The sequence below is a fragment of the Leptinotarsa decemlineata genome, unplaced genomic scaffold, assembly GCF_025532065.1.
Source record: "Leptinotarsa decemlineata unplaced genomic scaffold, Ldec_3_MD MMD2_tig00026354_RagTag_RagTag, whole genome shotgun sequence".
Taxonomy (NCBI): domain Eukaryota; kingdom Metazoa; phylum Arthropoda; class Insecta; order Coleoptera; family Chrysomelidae; genus Leptinotarsa; species Leptinotarsa decemlineata.
The window spans coordinates 8,524,426-8,544,214 of record NW_027412702.1 but is presented as its reverse complement, the minus strand read 5'-3'; the positions used below and the strand labels follow the sequence as shown (position 1 = coordinate 8,544,214).

Sequence of the window (19,789 nt, the reverse complement as noted above, 5' to 3'; positions counted from 1 at the left end):
TTAATAACAAATCATCATATTTTTTTCTGATCTATTCAAAATTCAGCAAATCCACTTTGTGGTACTCGTCAGTTCCCTCACAATTTTTTTAAATACAACCAATAAAAATTTATGTGAATGTGTGGATCAACCTGCACTTTTGTATTCTACCGTAGTACATTTGAATCTGGTTATGAATGAAACTGTGCTTGGTGAAAATATACTTTATTTGTAATATTTGTGAAAAACATCAAATTTGCAAGAGATACAACATAACCTAAATCTACAAACTGTTTTGAACTAGTACTTAATTCTAGACTTACAAATAAAAATTTGTCCACGAGGCACAATAAAAACTAGATATATTCAAATTCTTTTTATTGAACACAAATTACAAACGAAGCATATAATTATACTTAAACCTATACCAAAATGTTAAAAAAATGCAGGATGGTGAAGATGTAAAAGACAAAAATGAAGTGTTTTTTCTCTCGAGGTCAGTCAACAAAAAAAATTGCCTAACACAACCGATAATGTTATGCCCAAGTAAAGATTTTTGTCGACTCCATATAATAGTAGAATACTTATATAAAATAAAAATATATAAAAGTCTTCATAAACACCGCAAAAAATCTTTTTCGAATCCCTTCATGGAGGCTCAAACAAATAAACTCGTTTTTAGTACAAAAAATAAAATATTGACAAAAACCTGATTTATCGAACATTCGACAACCAGGTGGACAATTTGGTTACTGGATTCATAAAACCGACGTTAGAATTCAGAAATGCAAGGTCAAAAAAGTTTGATATATTTACCCTAATACCTGAATTTTCCTAAACTATCTGATATTAATTAATAAGGTTACGTTCGTTACAAACAAACGATGGTTTCACCATTTATTCAAAACAAAATTACAAACAACCAGACATACTATAAAATGAAAACAGAAAAAACAGAAATCATTTTATAACAGGTGTGGCAACCACTGAAGAAAAATACTGAAATGTTATACATTCTCTCTCTAGTTCAATTCAAATAAGCTTTTTGTCAATAAAAAAATCGAGTTCTTCCGGCCGATGGAAGCTGGTTTTTGAGGAATAAACACATTGCCTCACCATTATGGAACAGGCCGAATAAAATCGACTTATTTCTGTATATATCAATCTTATACTAAAGTTTTTCATTAGAGTGCAGAACTTCACATTATTCGACACTTTTCATCACCCTGAGGATCACCTTGTTGGTGATGGAGTTCTTCAGAAAGATAACCTCCAGCCATTTCTCTGTGTCTCAGTAATGAACTGGATAACTGCCTTTTTACTCTGAAATTAAAGGTAAATGAATTGCAATGCAAAGTCGTTTTAAGAACAATCTTACCTTTCGGATACTGCTACCTCCTCACCATTGTTATTCAATACTGTTGTAGTCATGTTATCTCCAACAATCCATTTCTGTCCTTTCATGACCAAGTTGTTTGGCGGTTCATGGTCTTTGTTGAGATCAGAGCTCCAAATCGTAACAAAACCATTTCCTTCCAACTTCAGCGACCTAGAATCAAAGTAAATTAGTGTCTTTGTTATTCAAGTTATTGAAAATCCCACTCTCCCTCTAGAACTCAACCCACCTGTGGAATTTAAACTGAGTCTCATTGTCGCCTACACGTCTGACAACATGCCATCCTCCAAGAGCAACCTCCTGGTTACTTTTGTTGTGCAATTTCACATACTGTCCCTCAGGATCCACATCAGCTACTTCAATATCTCCTTTTGAGGAACTGTTGACGCTGTAGTCAGACAAACTAGATTCCTGGCTCTCTTCAAGAAGTGTGCGCTTCCGTTTGGCACCCGCTCGTACTGGGGTGCGGCGCTGAGAGGAGCTGCGCACGCTGTGATGGGATACCTCCCTTTCGGTACCTGCAAAAAAATGTCAATAACCCCTGACCAGTAAGAACATTCAACAAACTCACCGTGAGGAGTGATGTTCAGTCTAGCTTCTTCTGACTCGAGTAGTTTGCGATATGCGGCGATTTCCAAATCTAATGACACTTTGATGTCCATAAGGTCTTGATATTCCTGCAGTTGCACCTGCATCTCATCACGATATCTTTGCAATTCCCTTTCAAGGAGAGCCAGGTCTTCAGCATGCCGAAGCCTTTCATTCTATGGACAGAGAAGTACAGGTTGATTATAGGTTAATATCACCTTCTGAATAGATCGACGCTTACATCTTTTTTCGAAACTAAACTTTACTCTTACGAATTTACATACCTCCAACAACTTCTCAAGATCCCTAGCTCTGCCTGACAGGCCAGCGTTCTGATTCTCCAAGTCTGAGATCCTCGAAGTCAGAGTATCGATCCTGGTCCTGACCTGTCTCAGTTCATCAAGAGCGCCTACAGCAGACGACTGGTGTCTATCGTTGGCCGCCTGCAGGTTTTTAATCTTCTGCTCGTAGAGCAATTCGATCTCATGACGATTGGTTGCCATCTGGGATTCATACTGATCTCGGAGTTCCTGTAGAGCATCCTGGAGCTTGGCTTCATACTTTTCAGCGAGACGACCGTCGATTTCGCTGATCTCCACCTGGCGACGAGTGCGCGTCTCGGTAAGCTGTTGTTGGTACACCTGGAAATTAAAATAAATTCTTCATAGAGTCTACGTACATCTATCATCTATCTACGTGTCTATCAAATTGACGATGAATAAGATGTATCAGCAACACTTTGTGGGAGGCTTGGTGATCATTACAAATATTTCCGAAGATAGAAATGTGGATTAGATCCTCTTGAATTATTAGGTGTAAAACTAATATAAAAACTTAAAATTAATTAAACCTAAGCGATTATAAAGAATTAAATATTTGTTGTGACATTTTTACATTGCGATTCGCAATATAAAATACAGCAAGCGCCAAACGTAATGGTGAGTCTCCCCCATGCACACAAACTCATTTTCAATGTAACCCCCACTACAGCTGTTGCAAAACATACAAATGCTCTGCACAGGGGCGTATCATTACTTGTCCTCCAATGCTAGTGGCGTTTGGCATTATCTGAATAATTTGTGTTGTTTCTGAAAAAATGTCATCACCAAACAAAAAACCAGTAATACTACCCATAATACTAAATAAAATTTGAAAAGAAATTACAAAGTAGTCATGTTCCATTTGCTACCCTAATCAAAACTAATTATAGGTACGACACTGGCCGGCAAGGGTCTTATCGTAATCCAATAGTAATTTAGTTGGGTGAGACTATACCTGCGCGAGCGCTCGCCATCACGTTTGGCGCTTGCTATATCAAGTTTGACTCATGTAGATAATATTAGCCGACTCATGTCAATAACGATTTTACAGGCAGTCGCGGTAAACCGTTAACTATTATACGAGGTATGTTCAGAAAATAACAAAATTTTGAAATTTCACGGGTTTGGAGCGCCCTTTTGCCATTTTCTTAATATGTTGGTACATGCTCCTGAAGTATGATAAAATTTTCAGTTGTATTCTATGTTTACGTTGTATGTGGCAGGGCTCGGCGATTTTCTTTTGTTAAAACAAATAGATCAGTGAATTTGTGTAAAATTTTGCGTAAAAAATTAACCAATGGATAACAAACTGTCGCCTATGAGTAAAACAAGAGCTTTCAAATAGTAGTTTTCAAGAAGGACGTGAAGACTTTGAAAATGAGAACGCCTTGAACGCCCCAACACATCAGCAATCGATTAAAACGTTGGAAAAGTGGAATAAACGGTTATGAATGATAGCCGAATCATAAGCAGAGAAGTCACTGATGACTTGCGTGGAGGAATCCGAAAAAAAATCCGGATTCGTGGAAAACCAATTCATGGCTTTAGACGATGATAATGTTCTCACACTTCATTGCTTGTTCGTGAATTTTTGGCAAAACGATGTCGCAGCCTACATATTCGCCAAACATGGATCTGTGTGACTTTTTCCTATTCCCAAAAAGAAGAGAAAAGACAGTCGTTTCACAAACATTGATGACATTAAAAGAGTTTGAGAAGTGTGTCTATGATTGGAAGAAGCCATGACACAAGTGCATAATATTTAATGGGGACTAATATTTTTCTGAACCTCGTTCATCTAGAACCAAAGAACTTAACATACATTGCAAGGAATGTTTTTTCAAATAATTTTCAAGTGACACAAACATTTTTTGAAATATACTTTTTCCACTTTTATCCTTTCCCTTAGGGGGATATCAATTGCCACCTTTGGTCACCTGCCTACCATTTTTTATGAGAAATTCGCATGGATAATTATACAAAATCAATTTCAAAGAGACTTTGTGCTCAAAAATTGAACAAGTCAGATAAAGTTTGGAAACATTGAAATGCATATGACAATATTTTCTACCAAACAAAAAAAGAAACGAAAAGCTACATAAACAAGGTGAATTATCATAACTATTACACAAAATTTGTTAGGAAACAGCCAAGGTTGAATCACAAATAAGGAGAATGAAAAGTAGGCCAACGATAAAACGGTTTAAAAGAAATGTAATTTCCTAGGGCTTCCAGTTTATGAAACACACACACACACACACACACACGCGGCCGAGTTACGGAAGGCACGTGGGTACCATCGAATTTTTTTCCTGTTCCAACCCAAAATTACTCAGAAAATTTGAATGAAAATGTTATGAAGCCAATATTCTTAAAATGTGTTTCAAGTAACCAGAAATGTGGTTAAAAAATCACCACTATTGTGGTACTAACGAAACCTCGTTTAGATATCAAAGTGGTGGACCAAACTTCATCATTTACATTTGGAGGGTTTTTCCTACAATTACTTACTTCAGAAACGTTTTATTTCTTTATTGATTTTTATTTTGTATTATAAATTTTTGTTAGAACATTAACTTTTCATAACTCTATTATCGAGCAGTCGTCCAAAATATCCATCTGCTTGGGTTTTTATGTTAATTCTTTATTTTAATTTTCAGTTATCATTTTCGTATTTTCTTATCGCATATCATTGAAATGCTCTCTTCTCTCGAAACGAAAGTTTATTGCCGAAAAACAGATGAATATTTAAAACGACACCACTTGGGATGTTCCGAGTAGATACTCGTACTCTTATGGATTAAGGATTAAGACAAGGAATTCGGGCCCAAGTGGTTGACCCTTCTTGACTATATTTATGACCCCGACCATTGGCAGTGATGACTTTTCGAGACTTACTTCGAACAATTTTTTAGCAGAGGCAATTCATTCTGTTTTGGGATTTCGGCCGTGAACTGTTTCTTATTCTGAGGTTTCCGCCGAGAGCTAAACTGGCTCTAGAGTCTCCTCGCTGATCGAGAAAAGACTTAGCGCCTCGAGGTTACCCTGTAATTTTCTGTTTCGTATTATTTGTCGTTGTATTTTGTTGTTAATAAACGCTGTGTTCGTCTAAATAATAATTCACCAATAACTAGTCCCGATACATTTTTCTAAAAAAAACATTTTGATGATTCAAGTAGGTAATTTTCAGCACTAAACAATTCTGGTTATCATCAATTGTCTCATTAAGGTAATGAAAATAATAAACTACGTAGGTTGTTAAAACAGATACAATTATCAAGAAAGGTATAAACAACCTATTAGAACTAAAGGTGCGTATTCACAAAAAAGCGAGCACGAGCGAGCATTCGTGTATGTTTGCTCGTGCTGGCTCGACATATTGATGTTTCGTCCACACCAGAGCGTAGTCGTAGTTGATCCATCAAAAGGTGGGAGCATCTTTTGATGTACCGCCTTCTTCTCGATCTTTTCTGAACTCGAACAAGCATACGTTCGCTCGCTCGCTAGCCCGTACTCACCAGACGATTATTGATGCAGAATGCTCGTTCACTCTTGTTCGCTCGTGCTCACTTTTTTGGTGAATACGCACCTTAACGTGAAACAAGAAAAAGCTTGGTAGATTTTGAAGCAATATTAAAGCACGACTTCTTTCTGTAAGTCAAAATCAATTTTCTTGTTCTCAAATCCTCTGACTGATGGAAACAACAAAAAAATCTAAGTTTCTGGCATAAAAAGCTAAAAATTCTTAAATGTACCTGCACAAATGCCCGTCGGATTTAACCTAATGTGCGTCGTGGTATTAGCCAAGTAGTTGTTTTCAGGCAGGAATTAATCAAAAACTACGTGCAGGAAGGAACGTTGGAAGGGGTGACAGTTTTCAATTTCAATTCGAAATATTTATTTTCCTTGTACGTATGATTTCGCAAGGGATGCTTCTTCTCTGCTTAGGACTAACTACTTTACTGTAGTTAAGACGTACTCTCTCACAGGCTAGATATAGAGGTTCCCGAAAATAGTTGCAAGGCCTGCCGCGAGGCAGGCATGAGACCCTTAATCATTTGCTGTCAGCTTGTCCAGCACAAGGTCCCAGCTATATAATATCCATCAACGTTACGCGGCCCCAATAGCGTTTTATTACCGTCTTAAGCTCCGGGGGATATTTAATCCGTTATGGAGAATGAGAAGTGCCAAATTTATTGGAAATTGGAACTATTCATTCCCCATCCTCAGATTGATACAAGTCAATACGCCTGATGTAGTTCTACTTGATCATCAAAGTAAGACGATATTTGTCGTGAAGTTTACAACTTCGAGTACAGTCAATACCCTCTGGAAAAAGAAAGAGAATCGGATGGACTATCGATATCTTCTCTTGGATCTCCAACTAATTTATTAAAATTGTTGGTTTGATTGCTGCCCTCTCTATTCGCGAATCTCAAAGTCATATTGGCTTGCCACTAAGGCAGAAGGATGTCATTCTTGGCTCATTGCGCTTACTCAGGGCACACGATTCTCGGGCCCGATGATCACTCACTTCGTGGTGTGAGTGCTCATTCGGAAACTGGACCAACCGGTGCCTCCTTTTAGGTAAAAAATATATAATTTTTGCTACGTATTGCACAACAGTTTCCAATTCACATGACAATATTATTGGTCTATACCTATAGGTGATCATTGAGCTGATTTCATCGAGGCCGTTCCTTACGATTAGTATCTCAAGGATTTCCTAATTGGGAAAAGTTGCGCAAATGTATGTCCGGATAAAATTAAATGCCTGCCGTGATATTAGTCTGGAAAGCAGTTGTTTTCCGGCAAGCATTACCCGGAATCTACCGTACAGGAATTTTGGGAATTTCAATTCAAAATTTGAATTTTGTTAGTTTGGGAAAAAATGTAAACTGATTCGCGAGCCTCATCTTCCCTTCGGCCCTTATTTTCTCTTCAGTGTTCTGATTTAAAAGGTCAAACTTTTATTGCGTTGTATTTCATAAGAATTCCCCTAGCCAGTAATTTTTTTTTCTAAGAATTCAACTATTCTATTGGGTTCATTGTAGACCAGAGGCTCCAATTTTAATTTCCATTTTTTAGAATTCCGTTAGGATTCTAGATCCAGGTCGTTTTATCTACAACGAAACAAAAATTGTCAATTATGCGCTTGATGCAATACATTCGATTTGTTATCGTTAGTGATGCTTTTCCCCACCTTCCCCCCACCTTCCAGTTCCAAATGTAATGCATGTTACTCACTCAAGGACAACTAAGTAACAAATGATTATCGCTTGGTATGTATAAGAATACTTGGTGAATGTCTACTCTACCCTGCAAAAAAATTCGAAAGCTTCGCATGAATAATGAACATTTCACACGATCCAACTTTCCTCGCGGATCTCTCCGCATAGATCGGATACCTAAATATACAAAGCTAAAAACAAAAGCTGCTATATATAACAATTCTACGGCAAGACATTTTAGTCGACGCGGCAACACATTTATCCATTATGTCACAATTATGTGCGTGTGGAAGGCACGAAGAATCCTAAATGGGTTACTGGGTCAAGCGCGAGCCGACAGCATTTCGATATTTTCGGCTTTGATATCACATTATACAGGACCGGATTATGAATTGACCTTTATATAGATATATACACACATCGGAAAAGTCTAGGAATATTTTTAAAAATGGCAATATTTTTTTTTTAGATGGCTTTAGGGAAAAAAAGTTGACGGGTGATTATTAAACGAATGTAACTTACAACATAATTTATTAAATGGTCAAAAATACTGAGTGCGCATATAAGCAAAACTAAAAAAAATATGGCTCTTCTTTGGCACCCCGAAAAAAAATCATAATACAAAAAAAATTGGAATCAGTACAAAGTATGGCCTCCACGCTGGTTTATTACGGCCCTACATCTATCGTGCATCGACAAAATGAGATTGTCAATGTCTTGTTGAGGTACATTTGCCCATTCAGCGATTAAAAGCTCTCTCAATTGAAACGTTGTGTGAATGTTCCCCATATGCGGAGTAATTCTTCGTTGAAGCATGTCCCACACATGCTAGATGGGATTCAGGTCCGGTGATTGTGCTGGCCATGGCAATACATCAAATCCTTCGTTGGTGAGCCAGTCAGTCACTAGACGCGCGACATGTGGACGAGCATTATTGTGCATTAGGTGGAAGTTTTCACCAACAGCACCAGCAAACGGACGGACGATAGGTAGAAGAATGGTGTCGAGGTACTGTCGAGCTGTGAGGGAGCGATTTGGAAAAACGAGATCGGTTCTGCCGCCGATCATGATTCCGCCCCATAGCATTACTGTACCACCTCTGTATGTGTGGACTTCCTGGACGTGTCTCAAACGTTTATTATTTCCAGGTCGTCTCCACAGTCTTACTCGACGAGAATCTGAATAAAATCCAAATCTGGATTCGTCTGTAAACAAAACTGTGGCCCAATCATTTGGATCCCAGTTTTGATGTTCTTGACACCACTCTAATCTTCTACCGCGATTGCCTCTTGACAAAGGTGGACGTCTGTGGCCTTCTGTTGTGGAGATCTGCTTCATGCAGTCGATTTCTGACAGCATCACGACCAATGGTTACCTGGTGCGTCTGCTGCAACACGTTAACCAACTCAGGTGCTGTGATTGTCGGTTGTCTTCTTGCGGTTAAGACCAAAAATCGGTCTTGAACTGCAGTTGTAGCGCGTCCTCGCCCTGGATGTTGTTCGGCTGGACTGCCAGTTTTACGGAAATGTCGCCACAATCGACTGATAACACTTTGGGAGACCCATAAACGAAGAGCTACATCATTTTGTCGCATGCCACCTTGAAGAAGCCCTACAGCTCTATTCATCTCAGCCAATGGTAAGTGATGGCGTTCCATGTTAAAGCACAATATTTCCAGTTTAATTGCGGAGCAAGAACTGCATAGAATGTACAAACTCGACACTTTCAGATTATTCATTTTAGCCGAAAACCTAAAGTTTGTAAAAAACTTGATAAAAGATTAGTTACCGTTTTTGCAGGCTTTGTTCAACCCATAGAAATCTACAGGGTGGTCGAGTGTACCAATTTAATCGAAATTAAACGACCTCATGCATTTATTTTTATAATATTTAGTATAAAAATATCCCTAGACTTTTCCGATGTGTGTATTTTCGTTGAACGTACTATCAACATTTTCATTTTTGGACTAGAGAAGTTTTGGATACGATAATACGAAAAACCAAAGTTATTAAGATAATTATCCACATTTTGTTCTACAAACATTATTTGGTGACCTATCCAACAGATTGCGCTGTATTCTTTGAAAGGTTGAATTCAGCTTATCGACTTTATTCAGTTTGTACTTAAAGTATAATTTTGAACAAATAAAAGTTAATCCAAAGTACGTAATTGTGGATTTAAGTATACCACAGATTGATGACCCCGAAGAAATAACGGATATTTGAATATTTAATAAGGAGAAAGTATTATTCAATCATAATCGCAAATTTTGAGAAAAAATCTGGATATTTTTCGTTTTCACGTGCACATCTGAACGTAGGCTCTGCTCTTTCTGCAATAAATGCCAACTTGACATACAGTGCATTTCTTTAATGCCCCCCCTTTATTTTTTGAACTGGTCAACTCAAAAAATTGAAATTTGGGATAATTAAATTAATGCATGAATACTTTATTGACAGATGAAACTTTCTGGGCGCCATCTGGAAAAAAAATTAAATGGAAAGAAAGGTCTTGTGACACATCATTTTGAAGCTCCTGGCGAATACTCCACAACCCTAGAATAAGAAGTCAATATATTCACCTACTACAAAATGGGGGAACATTTAATAATTTCCTGAAGACAAACACATTAATATCGATATTTCTAGAAATATTCCTTTTTATTTGCTATATGAAAGAACCCGATAAGGTTTGTTAAGTTATTTTTTGTTTATGAAAACATTTAGTTTTCGGTTTTAGTAGTAGAAAGGTACCACATCAACAATCTCTAAAATGGTCAATTCTCGCCCATCGGAAGATCAAATTGAAGCGATTTTTATTTACGGTGCGACGCGTAACTTTCACGAGACCGAAAGGATTTTCAATGAATGTTTTCAGAATCGTCCTATCTGTAGAAAATATTTGAGGGAACTTGTATCCAAATTCACAACTACCGGTAGTGTACATAACAAAAAGCCCCCAGGTCATCCGTCCATTCCGGAAGAACAGCAAGTGCAAATAATTGGTGAGATGGTAGTAAATCCTGAACAGTCTACTTTTTCCATCGCCAATGTTAGTGAGGTGTTTCCTCATACTGTGCGGAGACTTTTGAAGAGGAATAGGTATCATCCATGCAAAATTAAAATGGGTACACTAATTAACTGAAGATGACCCTGATCGAAGAACAGAATTCTGCGAAATCATGACAGAAACCATTGCAAGGCATCCTACCTATCTCCACAATATTTGTGGAGACGAATGTACATTTTTTTAAACGGCAATGTTCACAGACAAAATTGCCGTTATTGGAGTGACACCAACCCCCACGTTTTCCGGGACACATACCCAATATCCAGAAAAAACTAACGTTTGGGCAGGAATATTGAGAAACCATATTGTAGGACCTCTATTTATTGATCAAAATTCAACAGGGGAACTGTATTTGAATATGCTGGAAACTACTGTTGATCCTATCATCCTATCAATATGGATATTGAATTCCAACAAGATAGAGCACCACCACATTACTCCAGACAAGTAAGTACTTTTTCCGGTCGTTGGATTGGCCGTCGAGGTCCTACAGAATGGCCAGTCCGCTCGCCAGATTTGACACCTTTGAATTTTTTTATGTGGCTATTTGAAGCAAAAGGTGTACGAAACTGAACCTGCTTTAATATTGGATGTACGGCAGATAATAATAAATATTTGTAGAGATATTGACGTTACTGTGTTCGTTAATGTTCAACGTGAAATATCGGATAGGCTATTCATATGTTAAGAAGTTCAAGGCAACCATATAGATCATCTTTTGAACTGACCATTTTGTAGTGGTTGAAGATATTGACATTATATTCTAGGGTTATGAGGCATTTGTCAAGAGCTTCAAAAATATGTGTCACAAGACCCCCTTTCCATTTAATTTTGAGTTGACCCGTTCAAAAAATAAAAGGGAGGGGGACATTTAAGAAAAGCACTGTATAATCTAATTTTGTATTCGGGGAACGTTCTTAGTCTTGCCCTTTTAATGTCGACGGCACTATGAGATATCACTTTAGTAAGCTGTACTAAAGTGCAAATGCAGGAAGAGCTTTCTGAATTCCGTTATGGTTCCGCCCACTATATCTGCGTTCGTTAGAAGACATTTAAAGTGACAGAGAAAGATTTCTCAAGTCTCTTAGTAGATTTGACAAGCTGTAGTGGGATTCGTCTTTCCCCCTTATCTGTCATTTTCTTCAAGCATTCCTGACCTAACACAGGTTTTTTGGGCTTTAGTCTCGTTAATAGGATGATGGTTAATTTCTCTCAACATTTATTTAATATCAAGTAACATATTTTAGGATTAAAATATTCACATATGGAAGTCAAAACATTCAAATACCTACTACTAAAAAATACTAAAAATGCGGTCCTGGGTGATCGTTACTTTACGTTATATTTCACCTTTACATTATAATGACTGAGGAATTGACTTTTTTGAGACAGGCATACATTTCGTGCCGCTGAAAGAGAAAGGCGAAAAGGAAGGAAAAGCATTTGCTCATGTTTATGAATTCCGTCCAATGTTCCTATCGATCTCACGTCGCGTGAGTGTAACGGTAAGCTTGATTATTTTCGGTCGATATTTTGCCGAAAATGAAATATCCAACCTGACAAACCAATCAAAATTGTGAACAAGCTTTTGCGATGAAATATTCAAATATAAATTCGAATTTCTTGAATTTATTTTTCGAAAACACATTTGAGTTTCGAAAATTGAGCGTGAGACTGCTTAAATAAATCCATATAGTGTTTAGATTGGCAGCTAACTTTTATAATAAAAAGTCTTCACAATAAAAGTATGAAAGTGATTTAGCTATTCTCTGTTGTTTTCACTGTTTTCTCTTGCTGAAGAAAATCAATGCAAAAATCTACGGGATCAAATGAAAGATGGTTGAAACCATTGAAATCTTATTTGAAAGAAATTAGTGGGATAGACAAAATAAATAATGAAATAATAACAAGATGTGTTGAGTTATGACGTCCAGAAAGTACTCTGGGCGAAAAATAATTAATTATTTTTTCCTGTAACGGCTTTGTAGATCTACTTTCTTTCAATATATTTTCAGGTACGGCTCACAAGATTTGAGATTTGTATTTCCTGTTGATAAATTGAACAACATGAACTTCACCTTCGAGTTTTACAGGCTGTTAAAGGGATTGCAAATGTCGTGAAAATTTAAAAAATCATGTAAGTAATTGAAAAATGAATGTGTACATCTACAAAACTGAATTATTCTTAATTACTGATTCAACAAGATATACGAGGTTTGTTCAAAAAATGAGGCGAATTTTCATTTTTCTCGAAAAATACCTATTTATTCAATTTATATTTTGCCCCCTTCAAAGTGGTTCCCCTCAGATAAAACACACTTGTGCCAGGGATTTTTCCAATCCTCGAAACAGCTCTGATATGCATTTTTTGGTATGTCTTTGAGCTCTCCCAGCGATTCAGTTTTTATCTCCTCAATAGTTGCAAATCGCCTGTCTTCCATCTGTCTTTTCAATCTTGGAAAAAAGAAAAAGTCGCAGGGGTCCAAGTCTGGTGAATACGGTGGCTGAGGCATGATTAGGGTGTTGTTTTTGACCAAAAAATTTCTAACATGCAATGACGAGTGGGCAGGTACATAATCGTGATCCAAAAGCCATGAATTGTATTTTCACAATACCGTTTTCTTAGTTTTGTTTCTCGCAAGATTACTTCAAGATAATATTCCATATTGACTGTAAGACCATGTGGCAAGAACTCCTGATGCACTAGGCCACAGCAATCGAAGAAAATAGTGAGCAAAACCTTGACATTTGATCGAACTTGGTGTGCTTTCTTTGGTCTTGTCTCTCCTGGGCTCTTCCATTGGGACGATTGGATTTTGGTTTTGATATCATAACCATGTACTCATGATTCGTCACCAGTAATGCCCCTTTTAAACGAATGTGGATCGCCGTTGACGTCATTAAACAGTTTTTAAACGAACTTGTAAACATGTTTCTGACTCAGAGTACAATCACCGTATGCCACTGCCAACATTTCAAGTGAGAAAATCGCCGAACACGCAAAACACTTCTAACGTTTACTTATGCCTCTCACCAACAAACTGAACAGCTGAAACTGTGAACATATGTTCGAGACATGTGTACCAACATAAAAAATACGCTAATATGTACGTATCCCGCGAAATTTGAACTTTATTTCTGAACAGATTTTGTATATGACGTCCGAGTAGAGATATGTTATTTCTGGTGACCAATTCAACAAGATGAGCATATCATCCGAGTTAAGAAAAACAAAATATTGATAAATGTTATTTCCGATTCAACAAGATAAATATCACGTCCGAGTTTTCCAGGCCGTCTGAGTCTGAGGTATACCTAATTGCAAAATTCACAAGTTGTGACTAGCCCTTAACAAAAACAAGTTCTCCTTATACATTGATTCTTCATACTGATATCGACTTTTTAAAGGATAAAGAATTTATTAAAAAAAAAAAAAGAATTTTATTCTTTAAATCATAGAACAATATGAAAAACAAAATCGACCTAAAAACCTAGATATTGGTGCTTCCGAACCAAATGCACTTGTTTTAGCAGCTGTATAGGTTGATTGAGAAAGAAAGAACTAAAACTTGGAATCCTGCGAACGCGCAACGTAATCAACGTTTAAACAATGTAATTAACTCATCAGTTCTCCAATTCATGAATAGACAACAAGCAAAAATTATAATGAAAATATTAAGTACTATTAAAATGATTTATTTTTTTGCGGAAAGACACATTTGAAGTTGAAGTAAATCAGAAAATAACACTTTTATATGGGTCAAGAAAAATTACATAACATATTCAAATAAATCATCTGTAGTTTTTGTTTACCAACAAACTCTAATACTTTTTTTAATAATTACTATTTTATCAAGATCTGTTCTCTCTTTGACAAATATTATGAATTCAAGGTGAACTGTTACCAAATACATACCAGTGGGTTTGATATTTATAGAAATGACACAACTACCAAGAAACGCTGAATTCTCAACCAGTTATATAAAGAACAATTTTTACAGACGATGAAAGGTGAATTTAAAAAATTAAATATTTTTGGATTGACTCAGGGGAATGCAAAATGGCATTTAATAATATATACAGAATTTAAACAGAACAGTAACAGGAAATGGTAAACTAAAACGCCACTGATGAATTATACACAGGATCTTAGGCAGCTTTTATTATTGCAGCTTTTTCAGCAAAAAAGTTTAAAGTAACTAGGTCTGTGACGATTATCAAGAAATAAGATTGAACCTCACATTTATATTAAAAATTAATGAGAAATGATTTTTCATTCCCTTTCAAATAAAAATAAATTCACCAAGTATTCATGTGTGTATAAAGTAATTGATTTTTATGAATTTGTTCATTCTTGGATAAAAAGTATTGAAGTATGCAGCCTCTGTGTTTAAAATGTGCAATGATCAACTGTTGAATAGAACTGGCCAATACTTTATGAAAACCCATATTAAAACTCATTAATACAGTTTATTGTATGATTTTCACTATAAATGGTTTTACAAAAACTGCAACACGTGTTTCGCTTTACAATTGCTGTATGATTCTTGAATCAGAAATTCCTGCAGATGATGATTAATGAAAAATAATGTTAAATTCAACTAGGACCACGATAAAGACACTTTGATAAAAGCATTTATACTTATACTACTCAATACAGCTATATTTCATACTTGTTCTTTGCCGAAGTGATGGTGGTATACAGTGCACAGTGTTTTTACCATTTAAATTTTGTTTTTCAAAAGCTCTCAACATGATTGAAGGGATAAACCCAACTTTGTGCACATGTCGATAGATAGTGCAAGAAATTTATTTATTGTTTTGACATCTACAAATAGGCATATGTCTTATGTGTGTATATGTGTATCTCATTTTCATTATTTATTAGTTACTCAATTATTATTTCTCTTTCGGAATTTCTTCTATGGTAGTGCCTTATTGTGAGGCCTTTCACGTATTTATCTCCATGAAGTTACGTTGGTTAGCAGATAGTTTGTTCACAGATTGGCTGTTTAATATGTAGTAGGCTTCATACCTCGAGAAGCTTAAAATTTGAAACAATTTATGTTTGAATTCGATATTAAAATCTACTTATAACTAAATAACATTAATAACTGAATTATAATTAAGTTAGCTGATCTATAGTGAACTTCCATAAGAGATAGTCGACAATATTTAAACTTATAGATAAACTAACGTGAAGAACCTGAGTTGGTTTAGAATGAGTTCTGTAATTTTATTACATTTCCTGTTTTGAAGACAAGAAAGAATTAAGTGTCAGAAAATTGTAAATATAGACTGAAAACATGAATGAATGCAAAACATTGCAGTATGTAAAATAATGAACATATATCCATCTTGATAAAATAAGCCAAGAGTTATATTTCATATATATTTTTCTTGTAGCCCCAAATTAAGAAAATAGTTGTATTATAACCATACAACTTGCTAAAACATAGGGTTTTTCAAGAGTAAATACTGTGTCACTGATTTAATAAGAATTTCTTTGCATTTAGTATCAGATTAGCCATGCTGCAAAAGGCAGCAAATATTTCAGCCATACATCTATTTGTTCCATATATTATTATAATTGTAAGCTGGCACAAAACTTACACGTAGAATCCCCTAGTATGATTTTCGATTCCAACTATTTCTAATACAAACATATACAAATTTGGTATAATCTGACTAGGTAGAATAGTTTTCAAATGATAATGAGAAAATACTAAAATGGATACTTACTCGATGAGCCTACTTTAACATTTAGTGGACTTTTTTTTCTGATTGATTCGGCCGTTACTTGATGAAAATTTCATAAACTACATCTCACGATTTCATCTCCACAAACTTTATTTTCAAAAATATATTATGATATGTTTCGTTATCATAGTAACTTTCTCATAGTGAATTCATAGTGAATTTCATAGTGAATTCAACTATGAAAAAGCTACCGTGATAGCGAAACATGTAATATATTTTTGAAAATAAAGTTTGTCAAGATCAAATCGTAATGTGTAGTTTATGAAAAATGCTGTGGACTATTATTCATTCCTACCAAAATTACTTAAGTTTATTTTCTTACTTAAGTTTGATGAAAGAATGAAATATGTTATTTTTTTTGTTACCCGACAATTTGTTATGTTATGATTTCTTAGTTTTTATATGCTTTGGTACTGTGTGTTTTGTCCATACCAAATCACGAAAAAATCTTTTCATACCTAAATATTGTTTTATTGACAGCCTTAATTTTTATATGTGATGCAACTGAAGGGTATCCCCATTCACATTTGCTACATGCTTTATGCAACACTGGTTCTATCCAGTTCTCTTTTACATATGACGCCTTAATCCTAGTTTCTCGATTTTTTAAACAAGATAGTTTTTCAAGAGAGATTTTTGATCATCTCTAATATAAATATATAGGATAAACTGACCCAAGCTTTAGTTCAGTCCTCAGTTCAGTCGGACCTAGGTTAAACTAGTATGGTACAAAACTTTACTGATTTTATTAACATCTACAGATCGAAACTTATTCTATCATCATCCAATCAGTATACCGAAGAAAGATTTCAAGAAAGACATATATTTTTAATACTCTTTCTGAGCTTATCAAACCTATCAAGATAAATGTCACTGACAGTTTCAATCAATAGAAATAAGAAACACAGACTTCACTTATCTCAAAACTTTGATTGGCTTTAAGAGGATTCAAAACGTGTTTTTAATTAAAATCTGAAATGGCAGAAACAGTTTTGTCTACTTTTCAAGGAGACAGAAGGTGTCAGTATAAACATAATTACTTAAACCATGATTGATAAGGTCAATTTTTTTATACATAATACACTTACTTGGTCTTTGAAGGATAGTTCTTCTCTGAGACTCTGGTTGGAGTTCTCTACTTCAACTCTAGCTAAGGATTCTTCCTCCAGTTGCTTACGATGTTCATCAAGGAGCTTTCTTAGCTTATCCCTTTCTTTTTCAAGGTCTCTAGCATCTGTAGCAGCTTTTTTAGCATCTGCAGCTGCCTGATTAGCTTTGAGTTGTAATTCATTGCACCTAGTTTCATAAATCCTGGCAGAATTCTCAGCCAGAACCAAATCTTTGCTTTTTTTGGCTAAATCAGCTTTTAGCTCTTCGTTTTCATCTAACAGACGTTTAACATCAATTTCCAAACGGGCTTTCTCTCGGTGAGTTTCATCTAACAACTTTCTGGCGTCTGATAGTTCATGATCATACATAGACTTAATGTTTGATACTTCTCTAGTAACAGTTTCTTGTGTTGTTTGTATTTCTCTGGTTAACCTGCTGTTTTCGGCTTCTAAGTAGCGAACTTTGTCGATGTAACACGCTAGACGATCATTTAGATTTTGCAAGTCCTGTTTCTCCTGCAGTCTTGAATGTCTGGTAGGACTTAAGGGGCTTGCCGGCCGCTGATGTGTAGATGCAGGCGTTGAACTTTTTTTAGATTTTGATGCCATTTTCACGACTCTTAACACCAAGATAACACAAACAACTCACCACACTGCCTGCAACGAATCTACAATCTACACAATCGAACAGTCGACGCAGCAAACTCCAGAAATCGGTCGAGGTCTTTACGAGGTAACCAAACTATTTTCGGAGATGATAGGGGAGCGGCGTTCAACAGTTTTCGCTTGCGCTTAAAGGTTTACGCCTACGTTGGTCCAAATGTAAATAGGTGGGGCAATTTGTTCCACAGCGCATGTGCCCTTCGTCAAGTAGACAAATATATTAGATATGTTCGGTTTTAAAATCTGGAGCAAAACGAGCAAAAATAGATTACCACGTGATCACAGAGTCAACGGAACGACATATATTTAACAAATACTCGGTTCCTACGATAATGACAACTCGATATTTGTAGCAGTGTTACCAGTTGGTGGTGATTACCTGAGGCGTTTTCTGGCGCTCATGTTATCAAAACGTATTCGTCTGTGATTCGAATACATTCATTCTGGCGTTGAAACTATGACGTCACATCAACTATGATTTGAAACGTATTCATGATGACGTTGTTTTGAAATGGAATTTGACGTTATGTTTCATCAGTTGTCAGTTTCTGCTTTATGTTGATCGTTATAATTTATAAAATGCCAAAATTTGTTGTCAACTATATTGTAGGAATGTAGAAAATAAGACTGCGAAATTATTACTTGCAAAAATCTGATTCTAATTGAGGCTAGAGAAAACTGAAAAGTTTGTTTATATTATTGAATTTGACATCTGACATAAATTGAATCACGTTATTCTGGCGAAACTTATTATTAATGTCACTTCGAATCGTTTTTGAATACATACTCGAATAAGATTAAACGCCAGAAAAGACCTCTGAATTGTGGGTATATTTATCGGTATTTGGATTTTGCGGAAAAAATGAAGGGAAATTTCAAAAGCTGTGAAGGTCCCAAAGAGACGCAACATACTTTGCCAGTGAATATCGAAATTCACAATAAAAGAATTATAGGTTTTGTGCATGCAGTATCTGAATTTCGCTGCTTTGAAAAGGTATTCGCCAGTGAATGTATCAGTATCTTTTACTTGCATAAGTAGTGAAGCGATACCTGTAGAATATGAAGTTGAAAAGAAGATGTCATAGTTCAAATGAAAAACACTTTGTACCCACTGTTTCGAAAAAAAAAAAGTGATCATATTGCCTAGGATATTGCCAATCGTGGGAAGAAATTCCAGAATTTCATATTAGATATAAAGGATCTTTTTTGTAAGAACTTGAATATCTATTAAAAAAAAATTGACATTTTTTGGTGAAGTTCACCATTTTGGAGAAAACAGCAAAAAAATGAAAACCCATATCATCTCACCTGCGTTATAGATATTTCCAATGATCGTTCAATTCTGCATAATTCTGACAAAGAACAGTGTGATAGCATGAAATGCTGCTGAGTTATGGAATTTCAAAAAAAATACAATTGACGAGTATTGTAGGTGGGGAGTTGAATAAATGAATAAATAAAAATCAAATAGTCAAAAAATTTCCTTAATATACATATTTAATATTAAATAAATTTATGATATACCTATGTTTCATGACATACCTGTTTTATGCTATTTGACATGAGTACACAGTACACAGGAATAAACAAAGAACACAGAAAGTACTAAAAGACCAAAAAAACGGACTCAAGGCTGCATAACGCAAGAAGATATGCGTTCTCAAACAAAGTTTC

At 35.6% G+C, this 19,789-nt stretch overlaps 1 protein-coding gene across 1 annotated transcript; it reads right to left on the bottom strand.

Annotated features, from left to right (window-relative positions):
• Window positions 1–188: 188 nt before the first annotated feature.
• LOC111517900 (lamin Dm0) lies at window positions 189–18,258 on the bottom strand. Its single transcript, XM_023174188.2, has 6 exons — window positions 17,432–18,258; window positions 2,248–2,604; window positions 1,947–2,139; window positions 1,605–1,893; window positions 1,358–1,528; window positions 189–1,302 (listed from the first exon to the last, which is right to left on the bottom strand). Exons 1-6 carry the CDS (start codon window positions 18,059–18,061, stop codon window positions 1,179–1,181), a joined length of 1,764 nt encoding a protein of 587 aa, XP_023029956.1. The 5' UTR covers window positions 18,062–18,258; the 3' UTR covers window positions 189–1,178.
• Between the last annotated feature and the right edge of the window lie 1,531 nt (window positions 18,259–19,789).

Coding starts and splice junctions, on each gene's coding strand:
- LOC111517900 (XM_023174188.2), bottom strand. CDS start 18,061: ATGGCATCAAAATCTAAAAAAAGTTCAACGCCTGCATCTACACATCAG. Junction 1,894..1,946: donor ACTGAACATCACTCCTCACG/GTGAGTTTGTTG, acceptor ATTTTTTTGCAG/GTACCGAAAGGGAGGTATCC. Junction 1,303..1,357: donor GAGGTAGCAGTATCCGAAAG/GTAAGATTGTTC, acceptor CTTTAATTTCAG/AGTAAAAAGGCAGTTATCCA.